We start from the raw sequence: 19,005 nt of genomic DNA, 5'->3' as shown, positions 1-19,005 counted from the left end.
GTAATGAGCAGAGGTCACATATTAGTGATTAACAGAGGTCACATTTAAGTAATGAACAGAGGTCACATATTGGTGATTAACAGAGGTCACATATAAGTGATAAGCAGAGGTTACCTCTAACAGAGGTCACATATACCAAAGGTCACATATAACAGTTATGAGTAGATGCATATCACAACAGCAGGAATAGTTGTAAATAACAGTAATTAGTATATGGAAGTTGTCAATTTTATCAATTTAGTCCATTAAGAGAATCAGCATGTTATAAACACCACTGATGATGTAATTCTAAAGGTAACGCTGTATTAGTCACAAAGCTTTTATCTTTATCTGCATTTTACAAACCTTTGTAGCATTTATTGTTGCATTTCAATGAATACAATTCTGCAACTAAATCCCTAGACGTTTAGTTTCCACTTAATTGAAAGGTTAAATTCATAATTGGAGACAGACTTTCAGAAGTCAGGTATAATATTGACATTTGGATCAAATGTCAATAATAAAATGCAAACACCAAAGACTGGTCAATTCTATTTTATAAAACAGGTTTAGTGTGAGCTGGACTAAAATTAAATTATTTTTTCCATTATACTAAGTATGAGGTAGATCAATTATAAAAATATTGACCACAAAGATAGTTCAAGAACAGGGGCAGAAGGTATTTTTAAAGTTATCATTATTTCAAGCCAACTATGTTTTGTTGTGCAATCCTTATGGCTAAGATTATTTAGTGATTTAAAAACATTTCATTCATGATTTAAATTGGCGAACAATATATATCAATATATATAAAATTCATGTTTCATTCCAAACAAATAGGCATTTTTATTCTAATTTAATTTTCTGTTTATTGTTTTGTCAACAGTCTATATTGGTAAGTGCCGTTTCCTTAAAGATGAAGTCCAGGAAGCACATGTTAATAAGAACCTCTGACACATTTTATGAAGAAACTGGATGCTACTGTGAGAGTGCAAGGGGGGATATTGCTGACTGCCACCCAGCTTCTGTGAAATTGTTTTTGTGCTCCATTTCAATATAGTTGTAATGTTAATCCACTTATCCTTGATGAAATAAAAAAACGGGTCTATATTGACATAATATTCTCAACGGAAATTGCAAATTTCAATTATGCTGGTAGATACATGAATATTTTAGTCTTTGAAACTCTGGCATGTTTGCTGAAAGAAAGTTGCCAATACTTTCAATTTGTTTGTGTCTGTGTGTGCGTGTGCGTGTGCATGTGTGCCATATGTAGGTGAGCATACAGGCTGGTGCATTGTGTTGTTTGTATAAGTGTTGTGCAAGAGCATAAAAACGGGTGCAAATGAATGTTTTCATATCATAAAGTGACAATGCCATTTTTCCTGTTCTCATGATTTTAATGTTGACCCTTTCGCAATGTTACTTTTATATTCACTTCTCAATAGAAATTGTGAATTTCAATTCTACTGGTAGACCTATAAATATTTTACATTCTTACTAGTTTTATCACGCTTTCTATTTCTGAAGCTGAATAGCAAACAGGATGCTTACAGAAAGCAGGTACACATCTACAGGTGTTTTAATATATGCTTAAACATTTGAATTCAATCTTTCTGATGATTTCACTTCATTTCGTTGTTTCAACAGTGCTTAAGCTTTTTTCTGTTGTTGTTCTTTCGCCTTGATTCAGTGTCCAATATAGTCATAAACGTGTACAGTATTAAAAGCACCATATGTTACATTACTAATCAAACTAAGTTCTTTTCTCTCTCAATTTAAAAGGATAGTAACAATGTTTACCTGTCCCATTTATCTAAGATAACAATGATTTTTTTTTACTAAAAAATTGGTTGTCCTTGTACATTTCTGTGCAAATATTACCTGAATATATATCATATATTCTAAACCATTATGAGCTTCGACTGTGATAGGAAAATATTTAAAGCCACCTCCAAAATGTTCAAATACATTGCCACACCCTGAGGATTTTGACTAGCACATTCAAATTTCAATCCATAACAGATTTTACACCTCTCAGAAGGTGAGAGTGACACATATTATCAGAAATTCTGATAAGTGTTGACAGCATAATGCACAGATACAACAGTATCTGTGAATAAAAATGACAAATAAAATTAAACTTGTATGTTAACAGCTAAGTTGGGTTGCTGAAAGCTAATTCAACTACCAATAGTGAAATCAACTAATCCACTATAATTGTCTTTGTTTCGTTCTCCTTTCAACGAATCTTTATCTGCTTCAATAAGTTCTTTCTCCTAGGAAACGGGAGTCAATAAATTTAGACTACAATTTTTCTTAAATTCAATTAAAATATCCAATTTAGCTATGAGAACACCTGCCATCTGCTGCAGAACACCAGAAATTAAATTTGTGAAAATGTGAAACAAAGGCAGGGAGGAATATAAATATCTTGAGAACAAAGGGTGCTTGAAATATAATTCAAAGTTAAGTATTGAACACACATCAGTGTAATTAGTGCACACTTTGGTACAGCTCTTTTAATATTATTAAATTGCCTGGCTTTGCCTTCCTGGAGCCCAGTTTTACAGTCTATATAAGGTTTTAAAGAGTACCATAACTGAACAAAAAAGAGAATAACATCTTAACAGTACTATTCTCCTTGCCAACATGAATCTAGTCAATCCCCAACCACAAGAAACAATGTATTCTACCATCTCCATAATTTCAAAGCATATTTAGGGTGAATACTTGTCATTTACAATTTACAAACTGATATCACTTAGCAATTCATGGGAAGCATTAAATATGGCATTTGGCCCAATCGTTGAGTATCTGAAATGATTTATATTAATAACACAGACTAATTATCAGTGTCGATTAATAAGCCCAGTCCAGATTGATGTTGTTTAAAAGATATCTACTTTCCATTTAGGAATTCCTGTCAGGTGGCAGTGATAGCCTTACTTAAGTGACACAATGAGTTGAAAACAATAATTTACATAATTTACAAGAAATAGTGCCATTTTTCCCCATATTGAGGCCTGCTATGACAGTCATGGCCCAGAGCAACCTCTTTTCTACAGCTTTGTTCACACTTGTGTTCAACAAGACAAGGTGCATCCCGACTGTTGCGACCATCTGGTGGAAAGATCAACAGACTTTTTTACACAGGTATGTTTGTTCACTATGTTGTGGTCTAATGTATTGCATGGTGCAAATAGCGCAGCTGTCAAACTTGGTTACTTTATTTTAAAAGTGTGCAACATAGTGATAATATCCTGTTGTCTATATGACCAACTGTCTTGTTACATGCAAGATGTCACTATATATCTGTAAATCCTGGTATTATCATTATATTTTTTTTTTTTCCTTTTTAAAAAACAAACCTAAACTGTACAGAAGCAATTTTAAAGGGAGGTTTCCAAAAGAAAAAACTCTTTCCTTTTCCAATAATGAATCTGCACACAAACTAGATCACTGTGAACCTTTAAAAATACTTAAAAACTGTAGGTGTCAAATAATGGTCAAAAATTAACCACAGAATGAATTTTAATTACACTTCCTTTACTTTTACCAAATGTTCAACATCAACTACATCAAATTTTATTTTTCACTGAACAAATGTTTTTCAGATGTCTTCTTTTTGACTTCTATCATGGTGACACATTCAATAGCACTTCTCTTCATAATCAGCCACTGTGCATGATGTTCAATTTTAATTTTTAATGTTTTTAACAACAGAGGAAGTTTCAATATCTTTATCCAATAACAAAACCCACTTTGTCATAATACAAAAAATTTGCTCCCAGGCCCCTATGTCTTTTAAATGATTAATAATGGAGTCATACACTTGGCTTCAAGACCAAAGCTTGTTTCATATTTTTATATTTAATATCTAAAATAGAAAAGCACAGAATTAGATTTCCTGCATATATATTAATATTTCAGAGCAAAATTTTTCTGTCATAATTGTATAGTGTTAGTTTAATTCAATATGCTATTTTTTACAAAATACCAATCTTTTCAAAAGTTTATTCTATTTCCAAAGTTTTATTGTAAATTCTGGCTATTTTTCTATGAAATTATTTGAGTGTAACATGAATAACTTGCAAGACAAGATAACTTGACAACTAAAAATGTTTATATTTAAAGAAAGCAGTTTTTAATATGTTTTGATTTTGTCTGAAGCAATTAAGAACAGAAAACATTTCAGTGTCTGTTTTCAATTCCAAATCTACTTTGCATGTAGTGCTGGAGGGGCCGTTTTTTAACATATATTCATTGCTTCCTGCACATTAATACCATGTTAGTGAACTGCAACACCTGCACTGGGCATTAATGGGATTTCATATCAAAGAAACAGATAGATTAGCAAACACCCAATGCAATTGCTATTGCTCAAATTTTGTTAACAACTTTACAAATGTGCCTCTATGTCACTTTCACATGTTAGCACTACTGTTAATTTATCTTACGTCTGCATATATCAATTTAAAACATGGTCCTAGAGAATTTTTTCTTATTTTAATGTACATACTTGCCTTTGGTAATAAACTTCTTTTTGCATGTTTTTGGTACCAACATGAAAGAATTTTTTCTTTATTCTGTGTCTTACTTTAATATATTTGTGAGGAAGATGAACAAGTGAAATAACAAAGGGAGTAATCAAAATAAAATAAAAAGTAAAATCAACAAAAAACACTTTCATTCGAAGTTCCCAAAAGACCCTCTTTGTCTGCTCCATCTTGTTATTTGATGCAATATTGACATTCTATGGGGCTATTGATACAATTTTGTTGTGAAATGGAATATTTTATGACAAGGCTGTATTTGTAGCATGTTTTCATTTGAAATGTCATTGGGAAGATGGAGGTTGAATAGCAAATATTTGCTCAATTTCAATGCAATACCAAGGACACCTGGTACAACCAAATACAAAGTTTTTTGAAAGCTCAGTGGAGTATCAAAACCTGAGGTCACATATGTATGTATCAAATCAACTTAGTAAAATTGAACTATGTACGGAATGTAGGATGGCCACTGACAAAGCCCTTTTAGTAGGCGTGGTTTAAAGAAAATCAAAATTTCAATTGTATACAGGCCTCAACTGCAAAGAAAAATATGGATATTGGACATAATTGAGTTCAGGGTGTCAGAGTCCAAACCCAATAATCCGGCCTTAAAATATTGAGACTGAAGACAAAGGAAAGCAAACTTGCTGTGGTGTTCATTTACATTACTAGAACTTAAGCTCCAAATAGGTCCAGAAGAATAATGACTTAGTCAAGCAGGACAAGCAAAAGTGACAGCATCTCATTGACAAAATCAACTACATTGAACCTTTGTTCACCATCAGAATGTAATAGACTCTTCTACACATATAAAATCAAAGTGTTATAGTGCAGTGCAGCAGGTGCAGCACAGGACAGGTAGGGCAATTATTGGCAAATATTTTTCATTTTATTCACTGTGTGGTTTGATGCTATATTGATGAAAAATCTTATGGGCTGTTTTGGGGTGTCACTTTTATTTTTTCAGACAAATGTACTTATTGGTTCAGGAATCTATATGGATTTTAAATTGATTATCTTTTATAAACTGCAACAAAGTTGATTTTAGGTTTCATTCACCTGTTAAATTATATTCATTAAAATTTTAAATTTTAATTACCTTATTTTTTATTCAAGCCACTTTATATTGTTTTTAAAATAAGGGAACAAAGAGGAAGTGTAAAATAAAAATCTAGCAAAATTACTATGATAAGTAATAATTATATTATTTACTGACTATCAAATATCATACTTTATATATATATATATATATCATGGGCCATTTCAGTTCTGAGAACAGGTGTCTTCCTTGCATGCTTGACCATAAATCAGATTAGACCAGCTTTGCAGTTTAACCTCAGATTAAGGTCAAAACTCTTCAAGTCTGGCATGTAGTTTCATGTGGTCTACATTTGCAAACATAACATCCAGCTAGGTGTAAAGTTAAAAGTGTACATATATAGGCATTACTTTGAGTACAGTCAATGAATGGCGTGTGCCTGGTTAGTATAACTGAAGCTCACCAGAAAAGGTGGTTCAGCGTACAATTTGCAAGAAGGACCAACTCTATGGCTTACAGATTGTAGGAATGCATTTATGGGATAGATCTTTATAACATCATGCTAGTAAGTTAATACTTTGGAAAATTGCTTTTTTATGTAATGTTTTGTTATTAACATTTTTATGCTGGTAGTATTTTTACAACTTAGGTAGCTATCTAGGTGGTACACTGTAGGCCTCAATTGATGACATTCAGTCTGAAGAAACATGCATAAAAATTGTTCTACTAAATCATTACAGTTTATGGTTTTTCCTACTGCCTCATTTACCTAAAAGTGCCCATCAAATATCTTTTAAAATTTGAACCACTAACTAGATTTCAACAATTTCGTTAAGAAAAGCAAATAATTATACTGTAAAAAGTTAGATAAAGGGTAAAATTTCTTTTAAATGCCAGATTCAAAAGAACAAAAGTCCTGGACAGGTGCTGATAAAATGGATGTGAAAAACATTGTTTTCCAATTAAGTATATATGTAACTGCTTTCTATAATGGAAATGAACGTATATGAAATGTAACCATGCTAACCATTTTTTCCCATACATGTACTATACTGACTGCATAAATACCTTTAAAACGTATAGGCTTAATTGCCTCTGTTAGTATTTATGTTCTGCCAGATTTACTAGGATATATCACTTTCTTAATCTTACTGCTTTATTTCCTATTGAATGATTGTGATGCAAATGCCAAGGCAACCTTATTTTCTAATTTAGAACAAACAAAAACTAGTAAGATTTCAAGTTGGTTATCAACATCAAACAGGCAGATGTGTCACAAGTACTGAACTAGCTACATGTACTGTAGTATATCATTTAGGTATATGTGAAGTTATATTATGGTATCAGGATACTCATCTTCCACCTAGCTTCTATCATGAGTAAAAATTAATTGCAAGATTATTCTAAAAAGTCTACATTCAAATGGACTCCGATTTCTTGGTCATTAATAATAAAACCCTGTGCTTTGCATGTTACAAATCGGAGAGAGAGAGAGAGAGTGAGAGCAAAAATGTCTAATTAAAAAAATGAAAAGAGATTGGTCAAAGTTACCACATAACTGAATTTTGAAAAACAATGCAAATAAAATACTTATGTTTGAGGGGGGGGGGTTACCGCAAAAAAAAACAACTTTAAAGTCTGCTTAAGCGAAGGTGTAATATTACAGTACATTAATTTCTTGCGAACTTTGCGTTCGCACATTCTACATGGAATTTCCAAAAAGTCACGAATTAATCACGGTTACTGTTCATCACTGTTAATTGTTAAATTATATTTATGTATTTCTGTGCATGACAGTGGTGATTTTACCGTGTAATGATATTTTTATCTCAACAAGTTTTGTGGATTCGGTACTGCGCTTGCCACAAATGGCAAGATGTTGTACCCGGCCCTTATGATATTAGAGGTGCTATATAATAGATAAATAACGCTCGCTTACAATCCCTTTTAGTAACTGACGTATACATCTTATTAAAACGTGGAATGAAAATAGGTACAAACCTCTAAACATCTGCTAATTACAATAAACATTCGGTAACTTTTCGCCTACTGGGCGCAGCCATTTTGCTATTGCATTTTGGGTATATAGCAAGATGGCTGAGGAGAGTCAGGCAGATCGGTGGTGAGCGATAATTTTGCAATTTTCTTTCGTAAAGTTCATTTTTCGTCGTACATTAATCAAGAAATATGTGGGTCAATTGTATATGAACATATAACTGTGGTTGGTAGAAAAAGAAACCTCATTTCTTCACAGTTAGCAGTGTTTCTTTGTAGTGTTATTGTCCGAAGCTCGACGTGAAGGGGGCTGAACTTTAAATTTTTATTTAGCATCTTCAATGAGCTGATTGCTTATCAATGTAGTTTCAGTGGCAAAGATACGTGCGTATCGATTTTATGCTAATGTCATGCATTTTCAATATTTCTCGCAGTAAAATCCAGCTGAACTAGCTGAAACCATTTTGTATTTTATGGATTTTTATTTCTGCTTTATGACTAAAGGAAAGGCGGCATTTTAATTTGGAGAATGCAATTTTAAAATGTTTGCTTATGTGCAATAATGCAAATAAGTGTGGATTAACACACTTGTCCAGGGCATTTACACAAGGCCTTAGGCATTTATGATAGAGAATAAAAATAAACATGACTTATTGAAGAGGTATTTTTCAAGTAAACACACAGGCATCCAATTATTTCAATAGATATTGCACCAATTCACCTGGGCAGGAATTGATAAAAATTTTACTATTGTCTGTGGGGAAGTAGGCTATGTGAATTTTCTATCTAATTACTTAAACTCTGTGTCATTAGGGTGAGATTTATTTGCACGATGCAAGCCTTAATTTTCAAGCCTAATTACTTGGTTAGCAAGAAGAAAAGGAAATTAAATTGATTGAAAAGCCTGGCAGGGTCCCATTATTGGTCCCAAGCTTTTGAAATAAATAAACTACTAATTGTATTCAGATGACCACTATTGATGAATAGGTGGTCATTAAAATTTAATGGGCTCTATTGCCCAAATTGCAAATTGCTTTTCAAATGGGTTGGCTTTCAACTAAATTTGTAAGAAGCTTATCGACTTGGCAGTGGTGGCAGGCAGTGTTTTTTAAAAGTATTACATAAGTTGACTGCAAAGTTACCAACCTTAGAACAATAGGCTTTGTTTGAGGGTGGAATAAGTTCATTGGTAAAGTTTTTGTACATGATCACAACACAGATGTATGTATTGGTACAGAAATGAATTAAATTGAGAAAATTGGAAACCTTTTGATGGTTGTTTTAACAGCTTGCTTACATTGCTCATGAATAGCTTTATTGCATGGAAATTTTAATTCAGTGACATAGCCTATATAATGTTTCATCACTCAGTGGGATATGAAATGCAAACTCGTGCCATGAAAGACTTTCATGACACTGAGAACTTCAGTTTGTGTATATTTCTGTTTGATTTGTTTTGCTAACAGCTTAACTATGAGATCTTAGAATAAATTAGAATTTGTGTAACACTGTGGAGAGCGAGGTGGACATTATAACTGGGGGTCTTATTGTGTTGGCTAGCCGTGGAAATTAATAAGGGCTGTAATCAGTTCGTGGCAAGAAGAGTAATAAGGTAGGAGGTGTTAATGAGCCAGATAGTTGTAAGGTGAAAATTGTCCACCTCTATTGTAAAATAACTTGGGTATTGATTTTGAAGAGGAACAGGAGACAATAATCCTGGCTGACATTTTAATAAAAATCTGAAATAGGAACTGCAATTTTCACTTCATTACAACAGTTATGCTATTGAATTGCTTCATCTGGCAGATTATGAGAATATTGCAATCATTGTTAAGCTGGAAAGTGGACTGGCAGAGAATGGGAGCTCAGACCTCAACAGTCTTTTTCATTGCTGAAGATTTTTAAGGCATTAGGTTGATTTATTTTAGTGTTTCTCAAGATCATTTGCAGGATAATCTTCAGGTAGTGGAACCCAGCACTCCCCTCCCCTACAGCCTCAGCCAAATACCTGAGCCGTGAACATGTTCTATATACATACTATTATATAGAAAGATGTCAGTTTGAGGGGAACAGATGTGCAGGGGATTTATGTGCACTTTAGACATCTGCTCAATTTTTATATTTTGCCAAATTTGAGGTATTTGGAGAACACAGATGCGCTGCATAGCACGCTGGCATATCTCCCAGATTACAGGGCTAGATAAACATATGCAAAAGTAAATAGTAATTTTTAGTAGTCTGGGACAGGTATCAGATATACACAGTCATATTGCAAAGAAATGAGGCAGAGCCTTATTAGGAAATGGTTTGTGGTACTCGGGTTTTCTTTAATCCTTTATTTCAATGGATTAGACTGACAATGGAATTGATAATCCAACTTAGCAGAAATGCATATTAGAATTGATTTATTATACTTTTAGTTGCAGCATATGTGGGATTAAAACTGACTGATGATTGTATTGATGAGATAGAGATCCTGCCTTAAAAATAGACAAAGCCAGGTTTCATCAGTAGGCCATTTTATATCAGCTAGAATAACAATTGAAAATGTGGTCTGTAATTTGATGGATACAAATGGCCCATAAATTGCAAAAATTCTATGAAGAAAGGCAATTTTCATATTAAAAATCAGCAGAACCTTTAGATTAGAATATAAATCACATTAGTGTAGTATTCAAAAGCAGAAATTTGCCAACAGATAGAAACCAGGTATCATTTGTTTAGACGTCTGTATGGCCTGGATTGCCATAACAATTCAAAATTCTTACAATTATACAACAATCCTCAGTGGAGATAATTACAGGTGACTTCTTATTGAATTGACAGTTGTGAATTAACATAATTGAAATATTTCTGTCATTTCAGATATATTAAACCCACAGCCATTGAGTAAAGAAGGAGGGAAGAACCCGGCGTGTGAAGCTGTGTCAGGCTTTGAGAAAGTTGAATCCATCAGATAATGCCTAGACATCCTAATATCTTCCATCAGAGAGATGAATACTCTTTTGAGGAGAGAACTTTAGTAGAAAAACTGCAGAACTTGAAGGACTCTTCAGCTTATGAAGAAACTACTTTTTTATCAAAGCTGAAAGACTTGAACCCCAGCAGTTTGTGCAATTTCAACAAATTGACCTCAGTGAATCTATTAATTGATGAAAACTGTCAAACACACAACACTGAGATGACAACTGACAATAAAATGAAGTCCAGTCGGCGCAAACAGTCAAAACCCATTCGTGTCTCTCAAATAGAAATTGAGGGCACTGAGCAAGAAGCTACTGCTGTATTACCTCAGTCATGTGACCTTCCCAAGGATGATGGGAAGGATGACACAGCAATGGAAGTTGAACTTCTGGGCTGTGATCACTGCTCAGAGACATTTACTACTGAAGACGACCTAGAATCTCATGTTCATGCTGCCCACCAAAGTACTGAAAATTTCCCAACTGCATACCATCGTCTTGGAAATGAGTTACAACAGGGCATGGGAATGGCCACTCCCAGTGAAGCAGAGCCAGCAGAACAGGGTGTTGAACCAGATAGCCAAGTAATAGAAGCCAGCTCGCAGGTGAATGGCCAAGATGATGCCCAACCTTTAGACATGTCCACATCTTCTCAACCAGAGGAAGGAGAGGTTGCCAGAAGTGGAAACCGTATCTTCCACCCAGAAGCTTACTGTGGTCTGTGTGACCGAGAGTTTTGTAACAAATATTTCCTGAAAACCCACAAAGCTAACAAGCATGGTATATTTGAGGGCAGTCCTCCTGGGTATCCCCCTACCGGCCAGAGTTTCCCAGTGTTTCCTGGAACAATGCCACCTGCCACCATGCTAGAGCAAACCAATGTTGTATCCTCTGCAGCAACCTCAACCATGGAGGAACAGGAGACCAAATCTCCACAACCAAATCAGAATCAACCAACAGCCCAAGAAAGCAGCTCCAATGCAACACCACAAAGACCTACCAAAGTGCAAGTAGACTTAGAAGATTATTGTGAAATTTGTCAGAAGCATTTCTGCAACAAATACTACCTCAAGAAACATAAACTGGATGTCCATGGAATAAAGCCAGAAAACCAAAAGACTGTCAGCATCAACAATCTGATTAACCTTCCTAATGAGAGCAACCCAGCAACCAGCGGTATAGGTCAGCTGGGACCTATGATGATGCCACCAACCAGCATGGGAAATGTGATGTTCATCAGTCCATTTCTTCCTCCTATGGGTCTTATACCTACCCAGCCTCTCCTGCAACCCATCTCTCAGCCTACATCTCTAGCAGTATTGAACCCTCCTACCAGTCAGCAGCAGTCAGCATTGGCACCCAACACCCAGCAGCAGCAACAGCAGCAGCAGCAGCAGCAACCAAATACAACCACAACTATGGCAACTTCCTCTTCACTACCAGCCCCAGTCCCCAATGATGCATTGAGAAGCATGGGGGTCCTCAATGCTGATGCTTATTGTGAAATCTGCAGAAAGGAATTCTGTAACAAATACTTTTTGAAGATTCACAAGGCAAACAAACATGGTATCCAGGATGATGTGAGACGGTCCTCAGGAGGCCCAGGCTTGCCATTCCCTTTGCCACCTATGCCCATGACACCCTTGCCACCAGGATTCCAATTCATGCCCATTAAACAGGAAATGGATGGCATCCCACCACCTCAGGTCATCATGACTCCAGAAGGAGTTCCTTTGCTGATCCCCCACTCTCAACCATTGCCCATGCAGTTCAGGAATGAAGAGCTAGCTTTCCACCAGACTGCAGCCCAGAATTCAGGGAAGAACACACCAGTTCCTGCTGATTCCACGAGTGGGAAGTCAACCCCTAAGAGTGAATCCAACCAGTCAGGCCCCGGAATGAATACTATGTTCAGTAACATGGTCATGTCCAAGATGGCAGATAGAGTCATGTGTGAGTTGTGCAACAAAGAGGTATGTAATAAATATTTTTTGAAATTACACCGCATGAAAATCCATGGCATTGAACCTCCAGAACAGAGCAAGACAGACAGCAATGACAGTTTCTCCTCTGATGGTAAACAGGCGTCCCTAGTACAGAAAGTTGAACAGAAACCACCTCAGCTTTTGCCATCTGCTTTGCCATCTCCTTCTCAACAGAATAACTTGCAAGCCTCGCAGCAGGCACAGCAGATACACCAGGCAAGACAGCTACAAGAGGCACGCCATGTTCAAGAAGCACAGCAGCTTCAGAAGGCAAAGCAGATTGAGCAGGCACACCAGATACAACTTGCACAGCAGAAACAAATACAAGAAGTCCAACAGCAATTGCAAGAAGCACAACAGAAGCAGGAAGAGCAGCAGCAGGGGCCTAGTCACACAACAGAAGAGCTTATCAAAATGGGAATTGACCCAGAAGCCTATTGTGAAATCTGCAAGAAGGAATTCTGCAGCAAGTATTTTCTACGCACTCATAAGTTAAACATCCATGGGATCCGAGTCCAGAAGCCACCAGAAACCACAAAGAAGTCTCCAATAAGCTCATTGGCTTTGAAACCAGTTCATGTTTCCCCTTTTAAAATTAAGTCTGAGGGCAATGAAATACCAGAGCAGATCTCTTGGCGGTGGAAGGAATCTCCCTCCAGTGTCAATCCAAGGGTGATGTGTGACCTATGTAACAAGGAATTGTGCAACAAGTATTTCTTGCGAACACACAAGCTGAACAAACATGGCATCTATGAAGATTCTCCATCAAGTGCAAGTTCAACACCAAAGTCCACTTCTGAATCATTTGGTGTAGATTTTAGTACTCCTAAGTCAGAGGTTACAATGCCAACCTTCAGCAACCAGTTAAACCTCAGCAACCGTGGGTCTGGGTCCCCAGTGTCTAATTCAGGGGCTCTAAGGCAGCCAACCTCCAATTTGCCCTTGTCTGTACCCACACCACATCAGCAACCACAAGGGACTCCAAAGGCAGATGATAGCTACTTCAGCCATTTCAAAGAGGTCTGTCGCCTGTGTGATCGTAGATTCAAGAGTGCAAAATGGCTTACAAGTCACTTGGTTAGTGACCATGGCATGCAAGCAAGTCAGGTGGAATCTCAGTTCATAAATGGTCAAAGTGCAGCTCAGGGACGCCAGTTCTGCCATTTATGCGGTGAAGTGTGTGCTGACAAGGCCAGTCTGGAATTGCATATGACCAGAGAGCATGAAAATTCTCTCAGCTCACAAGCTTCGGACACCCCAATGAAAGCCACAGACCAACCAGCTGCTGAGCCAGTTAATCTAACCAAGCAGTTCAGACCGACAGTGAGCAGCAATCTTGCATCAGCCATTGGTCTTAGCCTTAAAAGAAAGTACAGCAAGAACATGAAGCATAAACTGTACAGCTGCTCGCATTGTGAATACAAGACCCGTTGGTTGTCCAATATTTACTCCCATGAGGAAAGAAAACACAAGAGCAGCAAGGATATGAAGAAGTACAACTGCAATGAGTGCCTGAGAAGTTTTCGCTATGAGCACTCCTTGATTCGGCACCTTGAGCAGTACCACCAGAATGGTGTTGCAGACCCAGATAAAGCTCACAGCAATGCCAGCAGCCCTACAGTAAACCATGTTGGTGGCAAAGCTAAGAAGTTCCGTTGTGCCCATTGCAAGGATTGCTTTCCCAGCAAGCTGATGTGCTTTGCCCACATTCGCTCTGCCCATGGGCGTCAAAGTCACAATGGTGGCAGTGCTTTGGAGAGACCTCTGCCTAAGATGAAGATCTTCTCCTGCAGCCTTTGTGAATATAAAACCAAGTTTCAGAGCAATCTCTTTGCCCACAGATTGATGAAACACAAACTCCCTGGCAGCTCCAAGCTACAGATCCTGAACAAAGAAAACCATATCTCTGGAGATGATGAAGGGAAGTCAGAAGAAAAGATGGAGGTTGACTTCCCAAACGATGAGCCTATAGCATTTGGTGCTCCATGCGACCTTGCCGCTAACCTTGTAATGCAATCCTTTACGATGACCCAGGTGGATGAGAATGATCTCAAGCAGTTTGTCCCCTCAACAGTATACCTGCCTGTCAATAGCAGAATCACAGAACCACTGACTGTAACCTTTAACTTAAAACCAACTGAACAGTAGATGGCATCCATGATGACTACCTTCACCTTGAAAACGAACCAACAGGTAGATGTCGCCATTGGATGATGAGGTTATTCTTGGTGGAGTTATGTAAGAAGTTGTTGTAAGTTTGATTAACAAATAAGTAGCTTTACATTTGAAGTGGAAATACTGTAGCTTGCTGCTGATTAAGGGTTTTTGCAGTTGGATTATTTGTTTGTAGCTAAATCTTTACTATGTGAAAGATTGCAGAGCAAGTTTGCATGTTCTTGAAAATTGTTGTGTGTTATTTACCTGCTACAAAAACTTAAAGATTGAAAATGTATAATTTTATATCTGATATTTCATACATATTCAACTCATTGTAGTGAACCAGGAATGATAAGTCATTTGTGTGGATTGTTTCTATTTTTGCCAGTAGGTGTAAGGCTTTTTCCCCATAAGATAGCATGTAGTTCATATGTAGCAGGTTAGATGAGTTGTAATTGTCAACAGCTATGTTGGAAAGTCCCAGCTCTGAATGTTTTACATGTTGATTATACACTATTGTGCAATATTTATGAGTATGTTTTTTTGTTCAGATACAGTAGGAAATGAATGTGGAACATAGTCCAGACAGATAAGGCACAGGTCCTATGTGTAATAAATCTCTTGATAGTATGTACAATCAAATTTTATGGAATCTCAAGTTTATATCTGATGTAATGGGCACAATAACCAAAATAACCCAACCCAGGTGTACACAATCCTGTTTCTTTATTTATTAAATTTAGACACTACTTGTTCACATTGGCAATCATTAACATATATATATAAACATTGCATAACAGGGGTGATTCTACCCAACCTTTTTGTATCTCTACCTTATTGTGATATTTGTGCCGTTGATGGAGAAGGTATTTGCTATCTCAAGGCTGTGACCAGAATTTTCTGCTTCATGAACTGTAGAATTTATCATATTTATTCTCTTTAATTTAACTGAAAAGTCTCTTGAGGCAGAAAACGTCTGATTCAGCTGAAAGGGTCACAAGTTTAGATAGGTAATGATAGACTGAAAATTGAGTTGAAACTTTCAGATTGTAAAATTACAGATTATATTTGTGAATTGTTGTGACGTGTTTTTTGGTTAGATGGTATTGTACAGTAAAAGTAAGCTATTTATTTGTAACATTGTTTGCTGTTGCAGAGCTTTCTGCAAGATATTCTTTTTCTCTGTTAGGATTTTTTTTAAAACCAAGTCCAATGTGATGACTAAGTAACAAAGTTACATAGGATCTGATTTATAGATATTCCTAAGCCCCATATCAGTATTCACCACTTACAGTCTAAAACACATTTTTCTTCTTTCATAGAAAGGCTGAAATTATGTGTAATCTAAATTTGAACATATTTCACTAGACCAGAGACTTGCTTTTTTTGGGGAAAAACCCCTTTAGAAAAAAATTCCAGCTAAGTTGCTCAAGTCAGTTAAAGATTGTCTTCTTGATGGTTATGAAAATATGATTATATGTGTCTTGTACTAATATATATATATTGGGATTGCTCACAACATTTCTATCTCTGATACCTCTAGGGGCAGATATGTGATTCCATGCATACGCAGTTCATTGCCCCAAGTTCAAACAGACTGACCCAAAATCTGACCAAATTTGGAGAAAATTGACCATTTAAGCTCAACTGTCTGTGAGCAGTAGAGCTCAAATTCTGGTTTAAAAATACTTCAATTCCATGGCCATTCCGGAAACTGTTCTCTCCTTTTAATTATTCAGTTGCCTGGCCCATTGAGAGATATCATGGCCCATTCCTTCTGCTGATGGTTTCACACCTGAGATTGCCTGTGGTAGGTGTATATGACATAGGCCACAGGGGTCAGAGGGGTTACATTTCAAAGCTCTTCAATACCCTGAAGTGCAACTAAAGTATCAGTAAAGATGTTCTCAAGCAGAACAGATCTCAATTCTTCATGCAAATAGCAAGTAATTCCAATCCTAGAGGGGTTGTTGTATTAAATTTATCGAGTACAGGTGTGGACAGGTAAAAATATGAACCAGATGGATTGATCTAAGGTACATATAACTATGTAGTGATCCAATCTGAGACTTTTTATACTTTCGTCAAGTGTATAACGTGCTGATCAAGGAAGGCAGTGGGCCATGTACACATCTTATTAGAAAATGAACGTCTTTAAATGGGCTTCTTTTATCAAATTTTTGAGGCTGGGAAGTTTTGTAACAGATGTTTAGTTCGTGAAGTAATAGTTCATGTCTGTATTAATCCCTCCTGACCTTTTTCCTTAAGTACACTTACACCTGTAAAAAGGTGATCATTTTTGTATGTGTAAAAAGAGAACAGCAGAGCGGCATTTGCAGCTGGATTGTAATTGGAGATGCCTGCTCAAATTTGGGTGTGTTTTTTTCATCCAATTTAAAGTTTTTCTTTTTTACGTCATGTAAGAAATAAGGGGACATTGTTGTACTAATCCCAAAATTCACCCCCTAGATAATAGTATAATTTATAAACTAGATCTATTTTGCAGAAGTTTAGAAAAATTATTTGCTCAGTTTGATGATAATTTGATATTTGACAAAAGCATGAGTTTACTCATGCAAAATTATGATGATATTATTTTGTAATAAGACACTAAGTGCAATGAGAAAACTCTTGATTGATTTGTCAATACTGAGATATTTAAAAATTAAAGGTGGAAAGAAAGAAAGAAACCACGGAGCCTTACCCCTTGCATTCCTACTGCATTACTTTAGTACCAACCCCACCATTATTTCAAAAGGACCCAAAGAATTCAATCTATTACTGGTACTTGAGTAACTGTTGGAATTGTGTAGCTTTAAATTACAGGTATATCTTTTTTAATATTGGACTGACTAAAGTATTATCTGACAGAAATCCATTATTTTTAGTATGTATCTGACAGAGCGGCTTATCATAAGGTATTTGTAATGATTATTATTATTATGTTCATGATAAATATTATTTACCAGACTTTGTCCTAGACTAGTATTTATTTGTAACAGGCAATCTGTGAGGGTATCAGGCAATTACATTTCCAGTAGAATCCCTTTTATATGTATTGAAAGAACATATTGTTTTTTATTTCAATTATACTGTATTTTACATCAGTTCTGGTCTGATGATACTTCAGGTAATTTTCTGGTCCAGTGACCATTCTTGCCATCTAGTTGATCCCATGGACCTTTGTAAAATATAATGTGCAATGCTAAATGAAAAAGGCAGCAAGCCTTGAAACAATCACTTGATCTGGAGCTAGACAATCGGTGGTCCTGGTACGGATTATTATTATGATTATTGCAATCGCATTGTGCACAGAAACTCCAACCAAAGGGTGTTTTGTTAAGATATTATTGTTGTTGTTGTTCAGTGTCAACATTTTAGTTAACAAATAACAAATTATGTCTACCTTCCTTATGTATTATTTATTAATTTTTTGTGAAGTACTAAAGCAGTACATACTTCGTTTAGTTCATATGGTGTAAATGAGACAGCGCTGTTAGTGTAATACCAGTCGTTTGAAATACAGTACTGAACAATTCATTTGTTTTTGATTTAATTTTTTTTAGAGAAGTATGTTACACAAAGTTTGCTTAGATGCTTGGTTTAAAAGAGGTTGCGCTTACTAAAAATCACCCGCAGCACACTTCCCAGCAAATACAAAGTTGCTTTCTTTCTTGTTCTTAATTACACGTTTTGTTTGCACAGGTGAGCCTGTATTTCTTAGTAGAAAGGCAAAAAAGAACCAGTGATGAATTTGTCCATATTTTGAATAACGCAAAGTTTATTTCTGAGGTATGTATTTCTGAACTTTACACCATGTCCAAATTGGGCGATGGTGTGAGTGATAAATGGCTCCAACTGAAAACACCCCGTCCAAACTACCCAGGTAGTTGAATTATTTACACTTAAATTTAGAAGCCTCAGGTATATATCTTAAGCCAAGGATTTACAAGGGCACTGGGGCTTTGAGTGCAACTGAAAGGAAAGCCTGGATTACCTGTGGATGTGCTTAGAGATAATTAACCTTTGTCTTGACGAACAGGAAACTTGGTATTATTAACCGAGCTTTAATTAAACCCATATATGGTAAGAGAACTGGCTGTGGCCATTCTCTGGGTTTGATTGGCTTTAATATGTGTGAGGCATATCATGCTGAAAGTGCATCTATATTCACAGCAATTAATTTTCTTCTCAGACAGAGGAGTGTGAAATAACAGTTTTCATTCACCAACGAGCTGGGTCAACATTGGTACGGTTTACTAATTGCCCTAGTACTGTCCTTCTCTCCCAGGAGAAAGCTGCTTTCTTTTATTTTCTAAAATGACTCAATT

The 19,005-nt window shown here is 36.2% G+C and overlaps 2 protein-coding genes across 15 annotated transcripts in view; one reads left to right on the top strand and one right to left on the bottom strand.

Annotated features, from left to right (window-relative positions):
- The window catches only part of LOC147764892 (uncharacterized), a 34,278-nt gene extending 26,584 nt beyond the window's left edge, over positions 1 to 7,694 (bottom strand). For 2 of the 3 annotated variants that reach the window (XM_087000832.1, XM_087000853.1), the window contains exon 1: positions 7,576 to 7,694. The gene's annotated coding sequence lies outside the window, so the exon portion shown is untranslated. The remainder of the gene's footprint in view (positions 1 to 7,575) is intronic. The other variant, XM_087000838.1, reaches the window with a different exon arrangement.
- LOC106172777 (uncharacterized) overlaps positions 1 to 18,212 on the top strand; it is a 28,803-nt gene extending 10,591 nt beyond the window's left edge. For 3 of the 12 annotated variants that reach the window (XM_087000801.1, XM_013553664.2, XM_013553666.2), the window contains one exon: positions 10,435 to 18,212. In XM_087000801.1, coding sequence (XP_086856927.1) covers positions 10,529 to 14,665 — 4,137 coding nt within the window. In that variant the 5' untranslated portion in view covers positions 10,435 to 10,528 and the 3' untranslated portion in view covers positions 14,666 to 18,212. Of the gene's footprint in view, positions 1 to 865; positions 2,104 to 2,997; positions 3,136 to 5,211; positions 5,394 to 5,929; positions 6,140 to 7,528; positions 7,697 to 9,158; positions 9,182 to 9,305; positions 9,532 to 9,763; positions 9,786 to 10,434 lie in introns of those variants that run through there. The other 9 variants (XR_015331906.1, XR_015331907.1, XM_013553670.2 and 6 more) reach the window with 8 other exon arrangements.
- The last annotated feature ends 793 nt before the right edge of the window (positions 18,213 to 19,005 follow it).

Source organism: Lingula anatina, chromosome 1 (genome assembly GCF_051362555.1).
Source record: "Lingula anatina isolate TDL-2025a chromosome 1, LinAna3.0, whole genome shotgun sequence".
In the NCBI taxonomy this organism is placed as follows: Eukaryota; Metazoa; Brachiopoda; class Lingulata; order Lingulida; family Lingulidae; genus Lingula; species Lingula anatina.
This window is presented reverse-complemented; position numbering and strand designations above follow the sequence as displayed.